The sequence below is a fragment of the Telopea speciosissima genome, chromosome 10, assembly GCF_018873765.1.
Source record: "Telopea speciosissima isolate NSW1024214 ecotype Mountain lineage chromosome 10, Tspe_v1, whole genome shotgun sequence".
Taxonomy (NCBI): Eukaryota; Viridiplantae; Streptophyta; class Magnoliopsida; order Proteales; family Proteaceae; genus Telopea; species Telopea speciosissima.
In genome coordinates, this window is record NC_057925.1 from 15370637 (window position 1) to 15388895 (window position 18259).

An 18259-nucleotide genomic window follows, 5' to 3' on the forward strand; every position below is an offset into this window, starting at 1 on the left:
CAAACACTAATCCCACCAAGGAACCACCCGGTTCTTCCCATCGCAAGGTGTTAATCGGATCAAACACCGATCCCACCAGCCTTGATCAAACACAAGACAAAAATCTTCAATGGAGAAGAAGAACAGCAAAAGCTTTTCATTAATATCAAAATTCGTGTACTATCATACTATGCTAACCCTCCTTACAATCTTCTATAAAGTATAAAAAACTAAAAAATAGACTCCTACACTAAAAAGGAAAGGCCTAAGCCAATCCTTTACCTATTAGGTAACTTAAATTGATTTGGAAACTGAAATAGACTCAAAACAGAGCCCTAATCCAACCCCATTAAACACTTAAAAGAAAACTAATAAAATCACTTAAATTGAACCACTAGTTGAACTGGTTCAATTTATAACAAAAACACCAAAATAAAACTAAATATGGAACTAAAACAACTAATCTCGTATGCAACCTATGTACCCCTACTTTAGGTCCATAAAAGTGACTTATTACATTGATGGGACCAAAGGCCCAACATGTATAGAACCCAACCCTGGACTTATTCCTAATAAAACAAGCCTATTTTGGTGATAAATTTGCATTATTTTTGGATTTGAGATAGACAGGTTCTCAACTTTCCGTAACTTAGTAGCTGAGTTCATTCTGATGTCGTGGAGTCCCCTGTCTTCAAAGAAAGGTTATGTGTGGGAAACATACCTCTAACAAGAGATAGTAACATGGGGGTAATTGAATACCTGCCACTACCGTTCTCATTGTGTTGGATATGGAGTAGGCTTTGATAGTTATGGAGAAGAGGTAGGTTTAGATATGAATATGATCAACGGGTGACAGGTTTGGGTTGGCATAAAGTTTTATAAATATCTACCCTACTGGTTGTCATACCTATGTTGCCTATTATTCTGGTCTTTTGAAGTAGGTTTTGAAGTGGTCAACTTACCTTAGTTACTTTTTGTACCAAAAAAAAACAGGGGAAAAAAGCTTTCCATTACATTTTTTCTACGGAATCGTAATAAAAAAGAATAAAGAAAAGGGTGAAAGTTTTTCTTTACAGTGAATTAAAAGAATCTAGCCATTGGGTTGTCATTATTCATTATGCTCCTATTGTATGAAGTCCAAAATGCCCTTGGAACTATTCCAAAAGTCCCATCCAACTACCAGAAACCGTGGATTAAGCATTATTAAGTGATGAGGATATTAAAGAGAGATGGAAAAACTACATGTAATAGTGTTTTAGGTTGCAAAAACCATCAAGCCACAAGTCTTAGATATGTATAAAGAATTTGGGTGTCTCAAGTAAATGAAGCTTTAAAGAAGACAAAAATAGGTAAAGCAATAGGTCCAAATGGTATTCCAATAGAGATGTGGAAGAAAGAGCTTAGGAGTCTGGAATAACTTGGCTAACTAAGTTGTTTAGTAAGATTATGATCACAAGAAAAATGCCAGATGAATAGAGGAGAAGCATTAATGGTTCCGATGTATAAAAAAATGGTGATATTCAAATCTGTAATAACTATAGAGGAATAAAGCTTATGAATCATAATGTGAAATTATGAGAGTAATTGAAACCGGCCTGGGAAAAGAGACTAATATTTCGGATAACCACATTGATTTTTTGCCAGGAAGATCAACCATAAAAGCTATTTATTTGCTTAGGAGACTAATGGAAAGCTTTAGAGACTATAAGAACTAAGAAAGATCTCCATGTGGTCTTTATTGACTTAGAAAAATCTTATGATGGAGCCCCGAGAGAGTTAATAAGGCAAGTAATAGAGAAAAGTGTTTCAAGTAAATATGTGGACAAAGTTAAAGATATGTATAATGGTGTAGTGATTAGTGTAAGAGCTGTGGAGGGGGAGGGGGAGGGGCAGGGTGGTGAATTCCAAATTACAATTGAATTACATCAAGGATCAGCTTTAAGCCTATATTTGTTTGTGCTAATCATAGATGAGTTGACTGGATACATTCAAGATAAGATCCTTTGGTGTATGCTTTTTGCTGATGATATTGTTTCGGTGGACGAAACAAAAGCAGGGATAGATGCCAAGTTGGAATTATGAAGATCAACCTTGGAATCAAAAGGTAGAAGAAAAATAGAGTATATAGTGTGTAGCTTTAATAACAATAGGACTAAAACTGAGGTGGTGAAAATTGATGATAAGGAGATACTACAACGTGAAAATTTTAGGTACCTAGGCTCAATCATAAATAAAGAGGGAGAAATAAAGGATAGTGTTGCACAAAGAATTAAAATATGGTGGATGAAGTGGAGGGGTGCGTCCGAAGTGTTGTGTGATCGACGTATTCCTTTAAGAACTCATAAAGGAAAATGTTGTGGGATACGACCAACAATGATGTATGAAGCTGAATGTTGGGCAGTGAGAAACAACATGCAAATAAACTTAATATAGCTGAAATGAGGATGTTGAGATGGATGAGTGGTAAAACTAGAAAGGATAAAATAATGAATGAACAAATTAGAGCTAATTTAGGAGTAGCTCCGATACATGATAAGTTGAGAGATAGTCGTTTGAGGTGGCATGGACAATGCAACGGAGGCCTTTGAATGCTCTAGTACGGAGTACGGAGGGGTGATTTGATTCAGATTGAAGAAGTCAAAAGAGCAAGGGTAGGCCTAAAATGACTCTAGGAGAAGTGAGGAAAGACATGCATAGCTTAGGACTACTAACAAATATGGCTTTGAATAGAGCTGATTGGAGAAAAAGGATCCATGTAGCCTACTCCATTTAGTTGGGATAAAGTGGAGTTTCTCTTCACCAAGGGTGAAGGAAAACTCTGTCCAAGAAAAGGGAAGAAACTTACCGCAATAAAGAAAAAAAAGACAACAATAAAGGAATTAGTATCAAACTAACAACATTCACAAGGTAACTATGAACTATGTTTGTTGAACACACAGTGCAGATGGCAGTGTTTGTGTGTTGGTTGTCATTGTTGTCAACACAATGCATGTGTGTTGGTTGTTGTCAACACAGTGCATCTTGGTGCAGTATTGAGAGATTGTTGAACACACAGTGCAGATGGCAGTGTTTGTGTGTTGGTTGTCATTGTTGTCAACATAGTACATGTGGGTTGGTTGTTGTCAACACAATGCATATTGCTGTAGTACTGTCAGTAGAGCAACAGTACAACTTTGAATGCAGACATGTACAATAATGTACTGGTGTAGCAAAACACCTTCAGTGATAGTTGTAACATAATAGAGGAATGACATATGGCTGATCAGTATAAAACATGATCTGGCAGGCTCATGGTGAGTTGGCAGTACTAGGGTCACAATTTGATATGTGTATATACAGTACAGTGCTGGGAAAGTACTGGTGAGGTGGTACAGTGTTTGTGAGTGATGTGACAGTGCCAAATGTGTCAGGAAGTTATGTTGTAGAGTCTACATGTTTCAGACAGTGACCGGTATGGTCGGACAGCCATTTGTGAGAAGAGTGGCAAGCTTGGTGAGATTGTAGGCCGCATGACATTCATGATGAGGTTGGGTATAGTATGATGCATAGTGCATGCATGAAATGGCATGAATAGGATGCATAGGTGGTTGCATCTGGTGAGGTTGAAGCATTGGTGGCTAGGCACAAGGGGCCATAGCCAAGGCAACTAAGCCGTTTGGTGTTCGTGCAGTAGCTTCATGGAATTTTTTGCGATGCTTTCTAGTCAAAATTTGGAGGAGCTCAAAATATGAAAAGTGAAGATCTGTGAGTTATCTTTTCGGCAAAATTTGAATCAGGACAAACTGATATCATAGTGGGAAGTTATGGCATGATCTTCATGCATGACACTCTAGTTGAAGACAGCAGTGTTTGTACATCAGTCAGATTCAAGACCATTTTTTGGGAACCATGCACTCCACCTGGGTTAAAGGTGTCTTCATATGAAATATAACCCTTTGAGTCTTCTTTCCAGTGCCGTTGGAATCAGGTCAAATGGAGTTCGGGCAAGGAAGATATGGAAGTTTGAGTGGACAGAGGTCCGAGGGTTTAGAGGCCAAATTGGCCGACTGGTTTCCCAAGTGGTCGACCGGTTGATGTTCAAACGAATCTTCCCAAGAGCAACCGGCATCAGCCGCGTGCCCAAGAGGTCAACCAGATCCATTCGGGCGAAGTGGCGGTCAACCGGTTTGCCGCTTGTATGACCAACCCCTGTAATAGAGACCTCAAGCGGTCGACCGAATGGGCGTTAAGTCAAGTTCGCGATTAGGGTTTTGTGAGTCTATTTGAGCAACTTTTAGGGCTCATTTGCAACAAACCCTTCAAGAAGAAAAAAAAGAAAAACCTTAGAAGGAGGAGAAATGAGAAGAAGGTGCTTGAATGGTGTTGTAGACCTCCATTGAAGACCATTTGAAGGTGGGAAAGCTTTGTTGAGAAACTCGATGAGGATTATGGCATAAAAGAAGAGGAAAGAAGGAAGAAGGAAAGAAAATAAAAGAAAGAGTGTGTGTATGCGCCATTGTTGAAGACCTTGTAAGCCTCCACAAGTCTACACAAGAAGAGAGAAGAAGAAGAAGAGACCCCCACTGCTAGGGTATCTCTTGTGAAGTTCCACTGCCCATTTAGAGCTTCTCCATATACCAGGATCAAGACAAGCAGGGTTGTAAGCATCACATCTTAGCTTTGTCATTTTTATTTTGTGTATCCATGTTCATATGCTATTTATAGGTTTTATTTAGTTGAATACCTATACTAGAAAAGGAAAAATTGTAGGGCAATCTTATAAGCCCATTTTAGTTTGTTGGGGTATTCAGTTGCATCTGGACACACTGGCGTTGCAGTGCCTTCACTGTTGAGGTAGTGTAAACCTTAGGGTTAAAGCCCTTGATGATGCAGACCCTAGCCTCCTCGAATTGAAGAAGCCACCTTAAGCCTAGGGTTTTAGTAGGAGCCTTAGTTTAGTTTATTTTAGTTCTATACTTAGTTTTTATTTTGTGTTTTTAATTGAACCGGTTTAAATTGGTTGCATCCAATTGGTTCAATTGGTCTAATTTAAGTGAAGTGATCCTATTGGCTAAGAGGTTCTTATATCCTATTGTCTAGTAGGGAATCTTCTTTTATTTTAAGTAGTTTAAGTTGTTTTTAAGTCATTAGGGTCAATTGAGTCTTTTTATACTTTTTGAATTGTTTTAAAACACTTAATTGTACATCTCCACGATTTTGGATGGAGATTAGAGTTGTATTAGTCCTAGGAATTAGGCCTTTGGCCTTTTATTTAATAAGAGATCGTGGGAGAGGCTCCCCCACCTATTATGCTTTAAAAAAAATCGTTTCTTTATGCTGCTGCCATGAATGCTGCTGCTTGCTCTTTGAGAGTGTTCCTTGTGGGTAATATCAAGGAGCCCTTGTGAGTCATATCAAGGGTGAGGGCTGGTGGACTCCGGCGACTCCTTGCATCTTGCAGATCTGCAAATCCAGTAAGTGTTTACAGTTTCTGCAAGTTATCCTTCTCTTCTTCTTCCCCCCATCTAACCTAATCGATCCCATAAACCCTAGCTTCTTCTATAATCAGTCCAGCCCTATTCCCTCCACTGTTTGCTTTCAAATTTTTATCACAGCATCATTGAGTCAACCCTTCCACTCGACTGTAGCCTCAAACCCATCTCCTCAATCAAAACCCTAATCCCCTTCCTTCTCCATTAAAACCTAAACCCCTAAAAATCACCCAGACCAATCCAACCATCCAAATCTGCCCATATTACAACCGAAACACCCTTACACTGCCTTTAACACTCGACCTTGAGCTCCAGCCCTAATTCCAGCTCTAAACCCTAAATCTCATCTCCCCCTTCATTCCCAAAACCCGAAACCCTAAACCTAAAATTTCTGAAATTTAAACACTTATTCAAACCTAACCAAACCTAGTTCATTAAGACCTTTAAAACCTGCATATTAAAACCCTATAAACCCCCTTACCATTAGTTAACCCTAACCCTAATTTCTGCCCTATTTAGCCTAAGCTGTCCCAATCGGCCAGCCTTGTTAGGTGAACCCATTACCCTGGCTCCTAGTGGGATTACTCCTACCTAGGACTACATCACTTGCTCTTGCACTGCAAGAGTTGAAGCAGGTGTAGAGGCACCTAGGCTGTTATAGCGGTTGAAATAGTGTTGCGTATTGGGTATAATATGAAACTCTGGTTAGAGTATTACCCCGTGCATGTAGGCACCTTGCCAAAGCACGTATATCTTTGTGTTGTGGATGACTATTATGTTTGATATTGCAATGCTCTTTGTAGGATGGGTGTGCGCATTGGGTAGACCTTGCCATAGAATTGTATGTCTGTCTGTGGTTGAGAGGCAAGGTGTGTCGCACGACTATGTGTGTACCAATTGGTAAAATTGAAAGTGCCCCAGCCAGTTACAACAACCAATTGCCAGTGTCTGGAGTAATACCGAATATGGTACCTGCCAGTGGGACAGTGTCAGGATATCAGCTCAGGGCAGCATCAAGTATCTCAGCTCTTGGTAGCGGGTTTGGATGAGTACTAATGAGTGTTTTAAGTGCCATCATATTGGGGAATCCTCAGTGTGAGTTAGGGAACAGTAGTGGAAGCAAAATCTGGGAGAAAATTTTGTGACCCTGATTCACCCCCTTGTAGTGTCTACCTAGGAACAACAGTGTTTCATGACCTCACACAAAATGAGAAAGAAAAAAAAAAACTCACCCAAAAGAACAATTTAGATATCAAAAGATGAAAAAGGGCACTGTGTAACTTCTTTGAAGAGACTCAATTCTCTGCTTCTTTGTAAGGAAGAGCAGACACGATTATGAAGACTGCATGCCACATTTTCAGCTTATACAATCAAGTCCTAGCCTTAAAAAAGTGGAGATTAGAGAAGCTGGAGATCATAAGAAAAGCATGTCAAATTTTGGACATGGGTTTCTGGGAACGAGTCTTAGTTTGTTATGATCTTTCTCTCTCTCTCACCATAGTTGTCAGCGCACGCGATCCAAGTCGGTGGAGGGTGTCACGTCGATATATCGACACCCGCCCCGCCCGCCATGGCGTTGCCATGGCGAGCATGTCGACCATGTTTTATTTTTTATTTTCTCTATTTTTAATGTGTTAATAGATGTATACTCAAGCCATGTTTTATTTTTTCTCTATTGTTTCTCAAGTTTTAAGAAGAAAATTCAGAAATCGAAGAAGAAATCGAAGAGGGAAAGAAGAAATCGAAAGAAATCGAAGAGGGAAAGAAGACAGGAAGAAGAAATCGAAGAGGGAAAGAAGAAGAAGAAGAAATCGAAGAAGAAATCGAAAGAAATTGAAGAGGGAAAGAAGAAATCGAAGAGGGAAGAAGAAATCAAGACAAGAAGAAGAAATCGAAGAGGGAAAGAGAGTCGAGGAAGAAATCAAAGAGGGTCGCCATGGCGTAGGTCGCCATGCAGCCCTCTCCAGCCGAGACGCCATGGCGTCGCCATGGCGACGCCATGGCGACGCCATGACAACTATGTCTCTCACACATATGATCAGACATTCATTTGCACGTGCACGTTTACTAGTATATATGTATCCTCAAAATTTTTTTATTTAAACTTTAGGGTCTGGTATTTTAAGCATGAATAAGCATCTAGATGCATAACAAAGGCATCCAAAATGGTTTTACAATTTTAAACTCTATTTTGACAGTTTGTTGCAGCAGTTTCTTCATAATATTATCTGCTTTAAATACTTTAAATACAGTGAGGGCGGGCCTTGGTGCAACAGTAAAGGTTGCTCCATGGTGACCAAGTGGTCACGTGTTTGAGTCTGGAAACAGCCTCTCTGTGAAAGCAGGGGTAAGGCTGCGTACATTATGAACCTCCCCAGACCTCGCAGTGGTGGGAGCCTTGTGCACTGGGTACGCCCTTTTTTATACTTTAAATACAGTATGTAATGTCAATATTATGAAGAACGATAAACTTCACATTCCGTAGGCCTAGTCTAACATGTGGTAGCAATTTCTTTTTTTTCCCCCCCAACAATATTATTAAAATACTATAAAATAAGAAAATGCAGTATTTTTGTTTTTTTTTTGAAAAAAAAGGAACTGCTACCACATGTTAGACTAGGCCTACGGAGTGTGAAGTTTATTGTTCTTCATAATATTGACATTACATACTGTATTTAAAGTTTATCGTTCTTCAGAAAATGCAGTATTTATTGTCCATATATGAGTGAAAATACAGATCTATATTATTATGGTGTGTTATAGTGTTATTATGTACTTTGAAATATAATATATCATAATTCTATCCTTCATTTTTAGTGCAGTTCTATTCATTAACTTCCACAGGATCCAACAAACTTTTCAGACTTATTGCCGATACTAAGTAGCGGTCACAAATTTTTATCTCCCAAGGCCTATAATTGCCTCAAAAGGTCCAATATACATACATTATTGGAACTTTTGAATAAGAGTGAAGAAGATCTTATTGAAATGAAAGATCTTGCCTGAAGGTTGAATGGCAATTGTTCTGGTTCAGAACGAACTCCATGTAGACACTCATCGAATAGAACCATAGTATTAAATCTCGTTTCGGAAGGCCATTTCGGCCAGACCGAAAATTCCGAGATATTAAAATTTCGACGAAATTTCCGAGATACTGAAATTTCGCCTAAACATTGTATTTTTCTATGAGTTAGCTTGGCCATTTCAGGGTGTAAAATGCCAAAATGACCGAAATACCGAAACGAAATGACCAAAACAACTGAAATTTCGACAAAACGGTGCATTTTTTAGACCGAAATCTTCGAGATTTCTGAAATTTCTGAAATGAGATGACCGAAATTTCAGAAATATTGCATTTTTTCAGTTTGACATAGCATCTCGTCTCGGCCTGGCCGAAGTATATGAAATTTCGGTGAGATTTTGAAATATGAATAGAACCGATCAAGCTGGGATCTCCAATCAATATTCCAACTACTAAAGCACAAACCTCAGAAACAATGCTATTACATTATACATACTAATATACTTTATTGGGAAACATAAATATGTAAAATGAGGGGGGTGGACTGTTGGAGGTTTGAGGAAAGTTATACAGACATTTTATGGAATCATTTTCTTTTCTTGGATGAATACATGGATGAGCTTTTGGGTCCAAGAAATCCTGCACTTTTACCTTCGTTTTATCTCTCATTATGTATTAGTCTTTCTTTATTGTCTTTTTTTTTTTTCATTTGTAAATATTTCTGATTCATTGTTGCTTCCCATCTTCCTAGAATTTCTAATTGGTGAATCCTTTCCTTTGTTCACTAGTAGAACAGATGGTAGGAGAAAATATGGGGTGACCCGCTGAATTCTTCTGTACTATAAAAATGCTTCATATGTCATCTGGACCATCCATTCATTGAGCTTGTATTATCAGTTTGATTGGGTTATTTTTATCATTTAAAACTGTAAACAGCCTTGGAATTAATGCTTAGATGATCTGATCGATCATCCCAGCCTCTTATTTATGATAAAAACAAATTACAGCAAAGATAGGAATCCCCCCCAATCCTATTCCTACTAGGAATTCCCACTATAACTAGGAATCCCAAATAGGAATCGTATAGGGGAGAAAAACAGGGAAAAAACAATTAAAAACTAATCAAACTAAAATAAGAAAGGAAAGCCAACTAGGACTAGGTTACCCCAAGTGGGTAACGTAGCCTTATCTCAACACTCCCCCTCAAGTTGGAGCAAAGATGTCGATCATGCCCAACTTGACTAGATTGGGATGAAACAGCTTCCCAGACAATCCCTTAGTGAAGATATCTGCAAGTTGATCAGTAGACGTCACAAAGGGAATGCAAATCAACCCTTCTTCTAACTTCTCTTTGATGAAATGCCTATCCACCTCAACATGCTTGGTACGATCATGCTGTACTGGGTTGTGTGCGATGCTGATTGCAGCCTTGTTGTCACAGTACAACATCATAGGAAGACGAATAGGAACACCAAGATCTTGTAGCAGCCCTTTAAGCCAGAGTAACTCACAAATCCCTTGTGCCATAGCTCGAAACTCAGCTTCGGCATTAGAACGAGCAACAACATTTTGCTTGTTACTACGCCACGTGACAAGATTTCCACCTCCAAAGGAGCAATACCCAAAAATAGACTTGCGATCTGCAGAACCAGCCCAATCAGCATCAGTGTATGCTTCAATCCGTAGATGACCATGCGTAGACAAAAGAATTCATTTTCCAGGAGCTGACTTCAAATAGTGCAAGATACGAAGAACAGCCTCCATATGTGAAGAGTAGGGATCATGCATAAACTGGCTCATAGTACTCACGGCGACAGCAATGTCAGGACGAGTGTGTGAAAGATAAATCAGCTTCCCTACAAGTCTTTGGTACCGGCCTTTGTCAACAGGCTCACCCTCTTTCTCCTTGAGTCGAACAGTAGGGTCTATAGGAGTATCTGAAGGATGACAGCCAAGCAGCCCGGTCTCAACCAATAAATCTAGGACATACTTCCTCTAGGAGAGAAAAATGCCTTTAGAAGATTTGGCTACTTCAATCCCAAGAAAGTATCGTAGTTTTCCTAGATCCTTAATCTCAAATTCTTGTCCAAGGAAGGTCTTCAACTGTCTGATCTCATCACCATCATTGCCAGTAACCACTATATCATCAACGTAGACTATAAGAACAGTGAGTTTTTCACCAATCCTCTTTATAAAGAGTGTGTGATCAGCATCACTCTGCTTATAGCCCACAAAAATCATGGCCTTGTGGAACCGCCCAAACCATGCTCGAGGTGACTGCTTCAGCCCATAAAGTGCATGCTTCAATTTACATAATTTTCCTTGGTTTCTGTCACAAGAGAATCCTGGTGGAATGTCCATATACAACTCCTCATCCAATGTTCCATTTAGGAAGGCATTTTTTACATCTAGCTATTGCAAATCCCATCCAAGGTTGACTGCACAAGATAATAACACATGAACACTATTTAACTTGGCAACAGGTGCAAAAGTTTCCTGGTAATCAATGCCGTATGTCTGAGTGAACCCTTTGGCCATGAGTCGTGCCTTATACCTATCCATAGTGCCATCCAGCTTCTGTTTCACCACAAACACCCATTTGCATCCAACGGTTTTCTTCCCAGGTAGAAGAACCACAAGCTCCCATGTGTTATTTTTTTTCAGGGCTTCCATTTCTTCCATCATAGCTGCCTTCCACTTTCCGTCTGATAAAGCTTCCTGCTAATTGTTAGGAATACGAACAGAAGAGAGAGAGGAAACAAAGGCACGAAAGGATGGGGAAAGGGAATCATAAGAAACAACATGAGATATCGGATGCTGAGTGCAAGATCTGACACCTTTGCGAAGAGCAATAGGTAAATCAGGAACATTACCAGGTGGAGAGGCAGGTTCGGGATCCGGGTTCGACAATTGGATGGGTACTAGAGCCACAGTTGATTGGACCTGCTTATGTTTCCTTGCATAGGTCTTCATATTATTGGCATCAATCCTCCTCTGAAATTCACTAATAGTCCTCCGGACAGGAGTTTGGACCGGGGTAGCTTGCTCCCCCTGAATAGAAATGGTCTCCCCCTGACTCAGGGGGAGTACCAGGGGCAGGCCGAATTGGTTCAGACGCATGGTAAGCAGACTGAAGTGGAGGTGGAGAGTCAATAGTCAGCACATCTTCACTAACACTCTCCCCCTGAAGAGGTGGGGACACATAATATGGAACATTTTCATGAAAGACAACATCCATGCTGACAAAAGTCTTGCGGGATGGAGGGTAGTAACATTTGTACCCTTTTTGGGTAGCAGAGTATCCCAAGAAAATGCAGCGGAGGCTACGTGGGTCAAGTTTACCAGGGGACCTTGTATCCCTGGCATAACAAATGCAGCCAAAAACTTTAGGTGGGACTATAAAGGAAAAAGAGCCAAGTAATAGCTCAATAGGGGCTTGCGAAAGAAGAACCCGACTGGGCAACCTATTAATTAAATAGGCTGCAGTAAGGACAACATCCCCCCAATAAAGGGAAGGGACATTGCGAGCAAACATAAGAGCCCTACCCATCTCCAAGAGGTGGCAGTTTTTTCTCTCAGCCACACCATTTTGGGCTGGAGTATCGACATAACTGGTCTGATGGAGGATTCCATGTGCAGTAAGGTATTTTTGGAACTGACCTTCCATATACTCTTTTCCATTGTCACTCCTTAAAATTTGAAGAGTGGCATTAAATTGGGTCTTAATCATTTGATGAAAGTGCTGAAAACATAAAAAAACTTCACTTTTTGTGTGCATAAGGTATACCCAAGTGAACCTAGAATAGCAGTCAATAAAAGTGACATACCACCGATGGCTAGTCAGGGAAGCTTTCCTACTAGGCCCCCACACATCAATATGAACAATATGGAATAAGAAAGAGGATCTTTTATTAGAAATAGTGTAAGTTGAACGTGTCTGTTTAGCCAAGACACAAGGCTCACAAAAAAAGTCTTCCTTATTACAGTCTTTAACTAATGCAGGAAATAAATTGGATAAAGTACCTAAGGGGGGATGGCCTAGTCTAGAGTGCCATTTATGTAAGTCAGAGGAGAAAGATGCCGAAGGTAAAGTCTGAGTATGTTTAAGATCCCCATCAAGTAGGTACAATCCACCATGCACTTTACCCGATCCAATCGTCTTCCTCGAGTCCAGTTCCTGAAAGACATAGTGAGTGGGAGAAAAAGTCACTTTACAATTCAGGGATTTAGTGATACTGCTAATGGAAAGAAGGTTAGTTGTAAATTTGGGAATATGCAACACAAATGATAGTGTAAGAGAAGGAGAACAACCAATGGATCCTTTCCCTGAGATGGAAGAGAGGGACCCATCAGCAATTTTAACTTTATCCTTACCAGAAGCAGGAGAATATGTATTAAAAAGACTGGAAAAACTTGTCATGTGATCAGTAGCACCAGAGTCTATGATCCATGGAGTGGATGCTACTGATGCACAATGACCAGCAAAAGAAATACCTGTATGGGCAAAGAAGGAACCTGAATTGGCAGCAGACGTAGTAGAGGCAGCAGATGTGTTCAGCATATGACGTAGAGCCTGGAGTTCTTCCTGGGAGAACCCGATGTCAGCAGTGGGAGTTGGAGCTATACTTTCAGTGTGATTGGCTTTGTTTTTAGACTTAGCACGACCACGTTTAGCCTCAAAATCAGCTGGCTTCCCATGTAATTTCCAACACTGAGCCTTAGTGTGATATGGTTTGTGATAATGCTCACACTTAACAGGCTCTTTGGTAGTAGTAGTAGAAGTAGCAACACTGTCAGCAGAAGCAACAGGAGTGGAACCAGCAGTCTGGAAGGCGATCTCTCAACTTTGGGAGTAATCATCATGGCAGCCCTGCGTGTCTCTTCACTGTGAACATAAGAAAAGATCACCTCTAGAGTAGGGAAAGGAACCCGTCCAAGGACTTGCACCCGAATAGGGTCATAGTCATCATTGAGGCCAGCCAGGAAATCATAGACATGGAATTGGTCTACATAGGTGTGGTAGGCAGTAATATCAGTAGTAGTAGTAGGCTGAAACCGAGCATAGTGATCCAATAGTTGCCATAAACACTTGAGGGTAGCATAGTATTTGGTGACAGACATCTCATTCTGAGTAGTGTTTTGGAGTGTCTTCCTAATTTCATAAACCTGAGCACCACTACCTGAACGACCATAAGTGCCCTTGACAACTGTCCATATTTGTGTAGCAGTGTCAAGGAGAAGATACTGACTAGAGAGGTCAGTGGTCATAGAGTTTAGAATAAAGGACATTACCATTGCATCATTGGCAGCCCATTCAGTACGAGCAGCCCCTTCTTCAGTAGGTTGTTTGGTGGTGCCAGTAAGATGGCCAGTGAGTCTCCTTCCAGCCATTGTTAGGGATAATGATCTGGCCCAAATTAAGTAGTTTGTACCATCAAGCTTGATGGCAGCAGCATAAGGGAGAAAATCAGGCCCTGTTTGATCTCCTCCAGAAGTAGCAGTAGTCATCTTTGAGTTACCCATGATTCAGCCAAGGAGTAGTAAAAATCAGATCTTCAAAAAACCTGATTCGAGTGTGAATAATGGGTTTTGAAATTGCAGAATTTTCGGCCTGCAGAATGGGCTGAAACTGATGTTGAGTTTCCCTCTAATAGCAGGGAAGATATCTGCCAAAAATTAGCTCTTTCTAATAAGCCAATAAAAAGCCCTAAATTTTTGCCAAATTTAGGAATAAAATCTGATTGCAGAAACCCTGATTGCAGGAAAAAGATGCAGAATTGGATCTAAACCAATGCTGCAGTCTTCAAACAAGGACTGGTGCAGACCAATAATAGCAGGAACCAAACTCCATAAGTGCAGAAATCAAACTCCAGTTGAAAAATAGTTCGATCTCCAAGGATGGAAAAAACCTGCCGGCAGAAATAGGTCACACCTCTGTTCTTTGATCTTCAATGAGGTGACATTGAGGGCAGCAACTAAATTTGCGTTCTATCACCTCATAGTTGCTGCCCTGATGGAGAGAAAGAGGCCGAGAGTGGTGGAGAAGAAGAAAAAAAGAAAAAACTGAGAAATAAGAGAGAGGAGAGAACCAGGAATCGAGAGTAGCTGTTCCTAGATCAGATTAGGCTTTGATACCATGTAAACAGCCTTGGAATTAATGCTTAGATGATCTGATCGATCATCCCAGCCTCTTATTTATAATAAAAACAAATTACAGCAAAGATAGGAATCCCCCCCCAATCCTATTCCTACTAGGAATTCCCACTATAACGAGGAATCCCAAATAGGAATCGTATAGGGGAGAAAAACAGGGAAAAAACAATTAAAAACTAATCAAACTAAAATAAGAAAGGAAAGCCAACTAGGACTAGGTTACCCCTAGTGGGTAATGTAGCCTTATCTCAACAAAAACATATGCTTTCTCTTTAGTAATGTTCATTTAAAAGAATGCAAGTGATTCAGACATTCAGTTATGGGTCTTCTATATTGGGCACTGGGACTGGTATATATTGATGAGAATGTTCAACATGTAAAAGGTGTGGACCTCAACCATAATAATAATAACAATATCGGGACTATCCATTATGACTGCTTGCTGGAATTACTAAAGCCTTATGTCAGTGACATAGTTAATCCTTTTTTGTCAACCTTTCCTATTTCTGTGTGTGTTGACTATGTGGTGGTGTTCATCATTTTTTTCCTATCTCTTGTCTCAGCTTACCCAAAAGTTATCTATTTAAATGACTAAATACGTTGATGGGAATTGGGATAGGGCTTTTCCAAGTTCTGTTGAGGATTTTTTTTGGCAACTTTTTGTTTTTTAAAACAGAAAGAATTTTTCAATGCCTTTTATGTTAAGTATTTATTCACCACTTCAACCCCCTGGCAGTTGAAAGAACCACTTGAACTGGTTGTTATGCGTACTTCTTTCCATTTTATCTTATTGCTTATGATTCCCTTTTGCAGATTTGGCAGAGATTGCAAAGTTTTTGGGTATTACATCTACTATAGATACTGAAGCTATCCAAGTGAGTTGTCAAGTTCCTTTTGCTATTCCTTTGTTATGGTTATAGATGCATAATAAAGGATGTTCTCATTTCAAAACACAATACAATTTAGTTCTCTTCAAAATTTCAAATTTCATTAAGGAAATAAGAATTTTTTAAGAGCTTACTCATCTCAGCTATAGGCTTGATATGAAACTCTACTGTTTCATTACAAATCTGAGATTTCATTTGAATTTAGAAAAATATTAAAAGGTAAATATGATGAAAGGATCAAAATGTCTGAAGTTCCTATATCTATAAAAAAGATTAAAATTGGAAGGATATGTTTTGACATCACGTTTTTACATATTTTTAACCGTTGATTTTGATCATGACCATTCATATGGCATTTTAAATCATGGAAAACATTATTTTGTTGTGTGATTTAAAATCATTCCATCAATAGCTTCAAAAAGATTTTAATTGGAAGGATGGGATTCAACCCTAATGTTTTAAGATTTTTAAATGTTTGATTTGGATACTGACCATTTAATTAACATTTTAAATCATGACCAACACAATAGTACACCTTGATCTAAGATTAGACTGTCATAAAACTCTAAAAGATTCTAATTGGAATGATACAATTCAACCATTATATTTTGGCATTTTTAGACCTTTGATTTTCATATGACTGTTCATTTAGCATTTTTAATAATGATAAACACAACAATAAAGAATTCCCAATTACAATTGGGTTACATCGAGGGTTAGCTTAGGCTCTTATATGTTTGCGCTTATCATGGATGATTTAACCAGGGACATTCAAGATGAGGTCCCTTGGTGTGTGTTTTTTTCTGATGTGAGACAAAAGTAGTGATTAACGCTAAGTTGGAGCTATGGAGATCAACCTTGGAATCAAAAGGGTTTAAGATAAGTAGAACGAAGATGGAGTATATAGTGTGTAACTTTAGTTCCACTAAGACGGATAACGAAGTAGTGAAAATTGAGGAGAGAGAGATACCGCAATGTGATTATTTTAGATATCTGGGTCTAATCATAAATAAAGAAGGTGATCTAGAGGATGATGTTCATAGAAAATTAAAATAGGATGAATGAAGTGCAGAGGTGCGTCTGTAGTGTTGTGTGATTGACGTATTCTTTTAAAGCTTAAAAGAAAATTTTATAGGACAGTTGTACAACCTGCTATGATCTATGGTGCGGAATGTTGGCAAGTTAAGAAGCATCATATAGATAAACTAAACTTAGCAGATATGAGAATGTTGAGATGGATGAGTGGCAAAACTAGGATGGATAAAGTAAGGAATGACCATAAGGAGTTGCCTCGATACATGATAAGATCCGAGAAAGTCATTTGAGGTGGCATAACCATATTCAACGGAGACCTCAGGACGCACCGGTATGGAAGATTGATTTGATTCAGATTGAAGGAGCTCAAGAAATAGGGGCATGCCTAAAATGACCCTAGGAGAATTACTGAGGAAAGACATGCTTAGTTTAGGACCTTGTTTCAAGTATGACCTTGAATATAGCTGATTGGAGGGCAACGATTCATGTAGCCGACCCCTTTTAGTTGAGTTACAGCTGAGTGGGTGTTTGCTGATTGTTTGTACTTTGCTGACTTTTGTTCAGTTCTATACGGTATTAGGAAAGTTTATGTTTTCAGGTTTTGGCACTTTTCTCTTCTATGAATACATCAGTTGCTATCTATTGAAATAGGATCCATGCATCCGACCCCATTTAGTTGGCATAAGGTTGAATTGTGATGTATAAACACAACAATAAAGGCTGATCAATGATTGGATCGTGAAAAGCAATTGAGATTGCATCTTGCAATCAATATTTTAACCATAGTTGTCACGGTGTATAGGCGACCCAAGGCATTGGAAAGGGCTTGGATGCAAGGTGACACCAACAAGGAGCCTATGTGCCTACTTAGGCGACGCCTAGGCGTCCAAGGCGACAACTATTATTTTAATTATGTGATTTGATGATTCTAGTGATCAGATTATATGGCATATTTTACCGTTGTATTTCTCAAGATTTAAAATGCTAAATGAACGGTCATGGATGCAAATCGAAAGTGTAAAAATGCCAAAATATAATGGTTGAATTGTATCCTTTAAATCCTTTAGAATTTTATGACGGTCTGATTTTAAGATCAGGTTGTACTATTGTGTTTGTCATGATTTAAAATGCTAATTTGAACGGTCACAATCCAAATTAAACAATTTTGGTTGAATCATTTCCTTCTAATTAGAATCTTTTGAAACTATTAATGGTGTAATCTTAAATCAGATTGTACCATGGTGCTTACAATGATTTAAAATGCTATATGAATGACCATGATCCAAATCAAATGTAAAAAAATGTAAAACGTGATGTTGAATCATATCCTTCCCATTGAAATCTTTTTGGTAGATATAGGAACTTGAGGCAAATGGTTGCAATAGGTTAAGTTGCGCTCTTGCAACCATCTGGTTGCGGGTTCGAAACATGGAAACAACCACTCTGTGAAGCTGGGGTTAAGGCTGCACACATTTTCCCCTCCCAGACCCTGCAATTGAAGGAGTCTCGTGCACTGGGATGTTCTTTTTTTTTTTTATCATCATATGTTAACTCCGTTTGTGCTTGGGTACCCAAAACTTAGTTTTAAAAACATTAGGAACCTTAAACATTGGGTACCTCAGATGTAATTTTCCCAAAATTAAATGGCATGAAATTTGAGATTTAATGCTTTGGAACTCTTTTCGGTTTTCAGATCAAGTTTAACCACATGG

General features: G+C 39.1%; 1 protein-coding gene and 2 long non-coding RNA genes across 3 annotated transcripts in view; 2 read left to right on the top strand and 1 right to left on the bottom strand.

Annotated features, from left to right (window-relative positions):
* The window catches only part of LOC122644271 (AUGMIN subunit 7-like), a 32094-nt gene that overhangs the window by 8976 nt on the left and 4859 nt on the right, over nt 1–18259 (top strand). The window contains exon 3 of the mRNA XM_043837912.1: nt 15439–15500. Within this exon, the coding sequence (XP_043693847.1) occupies nt 15439–15500 (62 nt within the window). The remainder of the gene's footprint in view (nt 1–15438; nt 15501–18259) is intronic.
* On the top strand, nt 1260–13256 carry LOC122644272. Its single transcript, XR_006330264.1, has 3 exons — nt 1260–1349; nt 4684–4693; nt 13246–13256. It is a non-coding gene; the product is annotated as an uncharacterized LOC122644272 (long non-coding RNA).
* LOC122644273 lies at nt 1888–16502 on the bottom strand. The gene is made up of 2 exons (XR_006330265.1): nt 16370–16502; nt 1888–2069 (listed from the first exon to the last, which is right to left on the bottom strand). It is a non-coding gene; the product is annotated as an uncharacterized LOC122644273 (long non-coding RNA).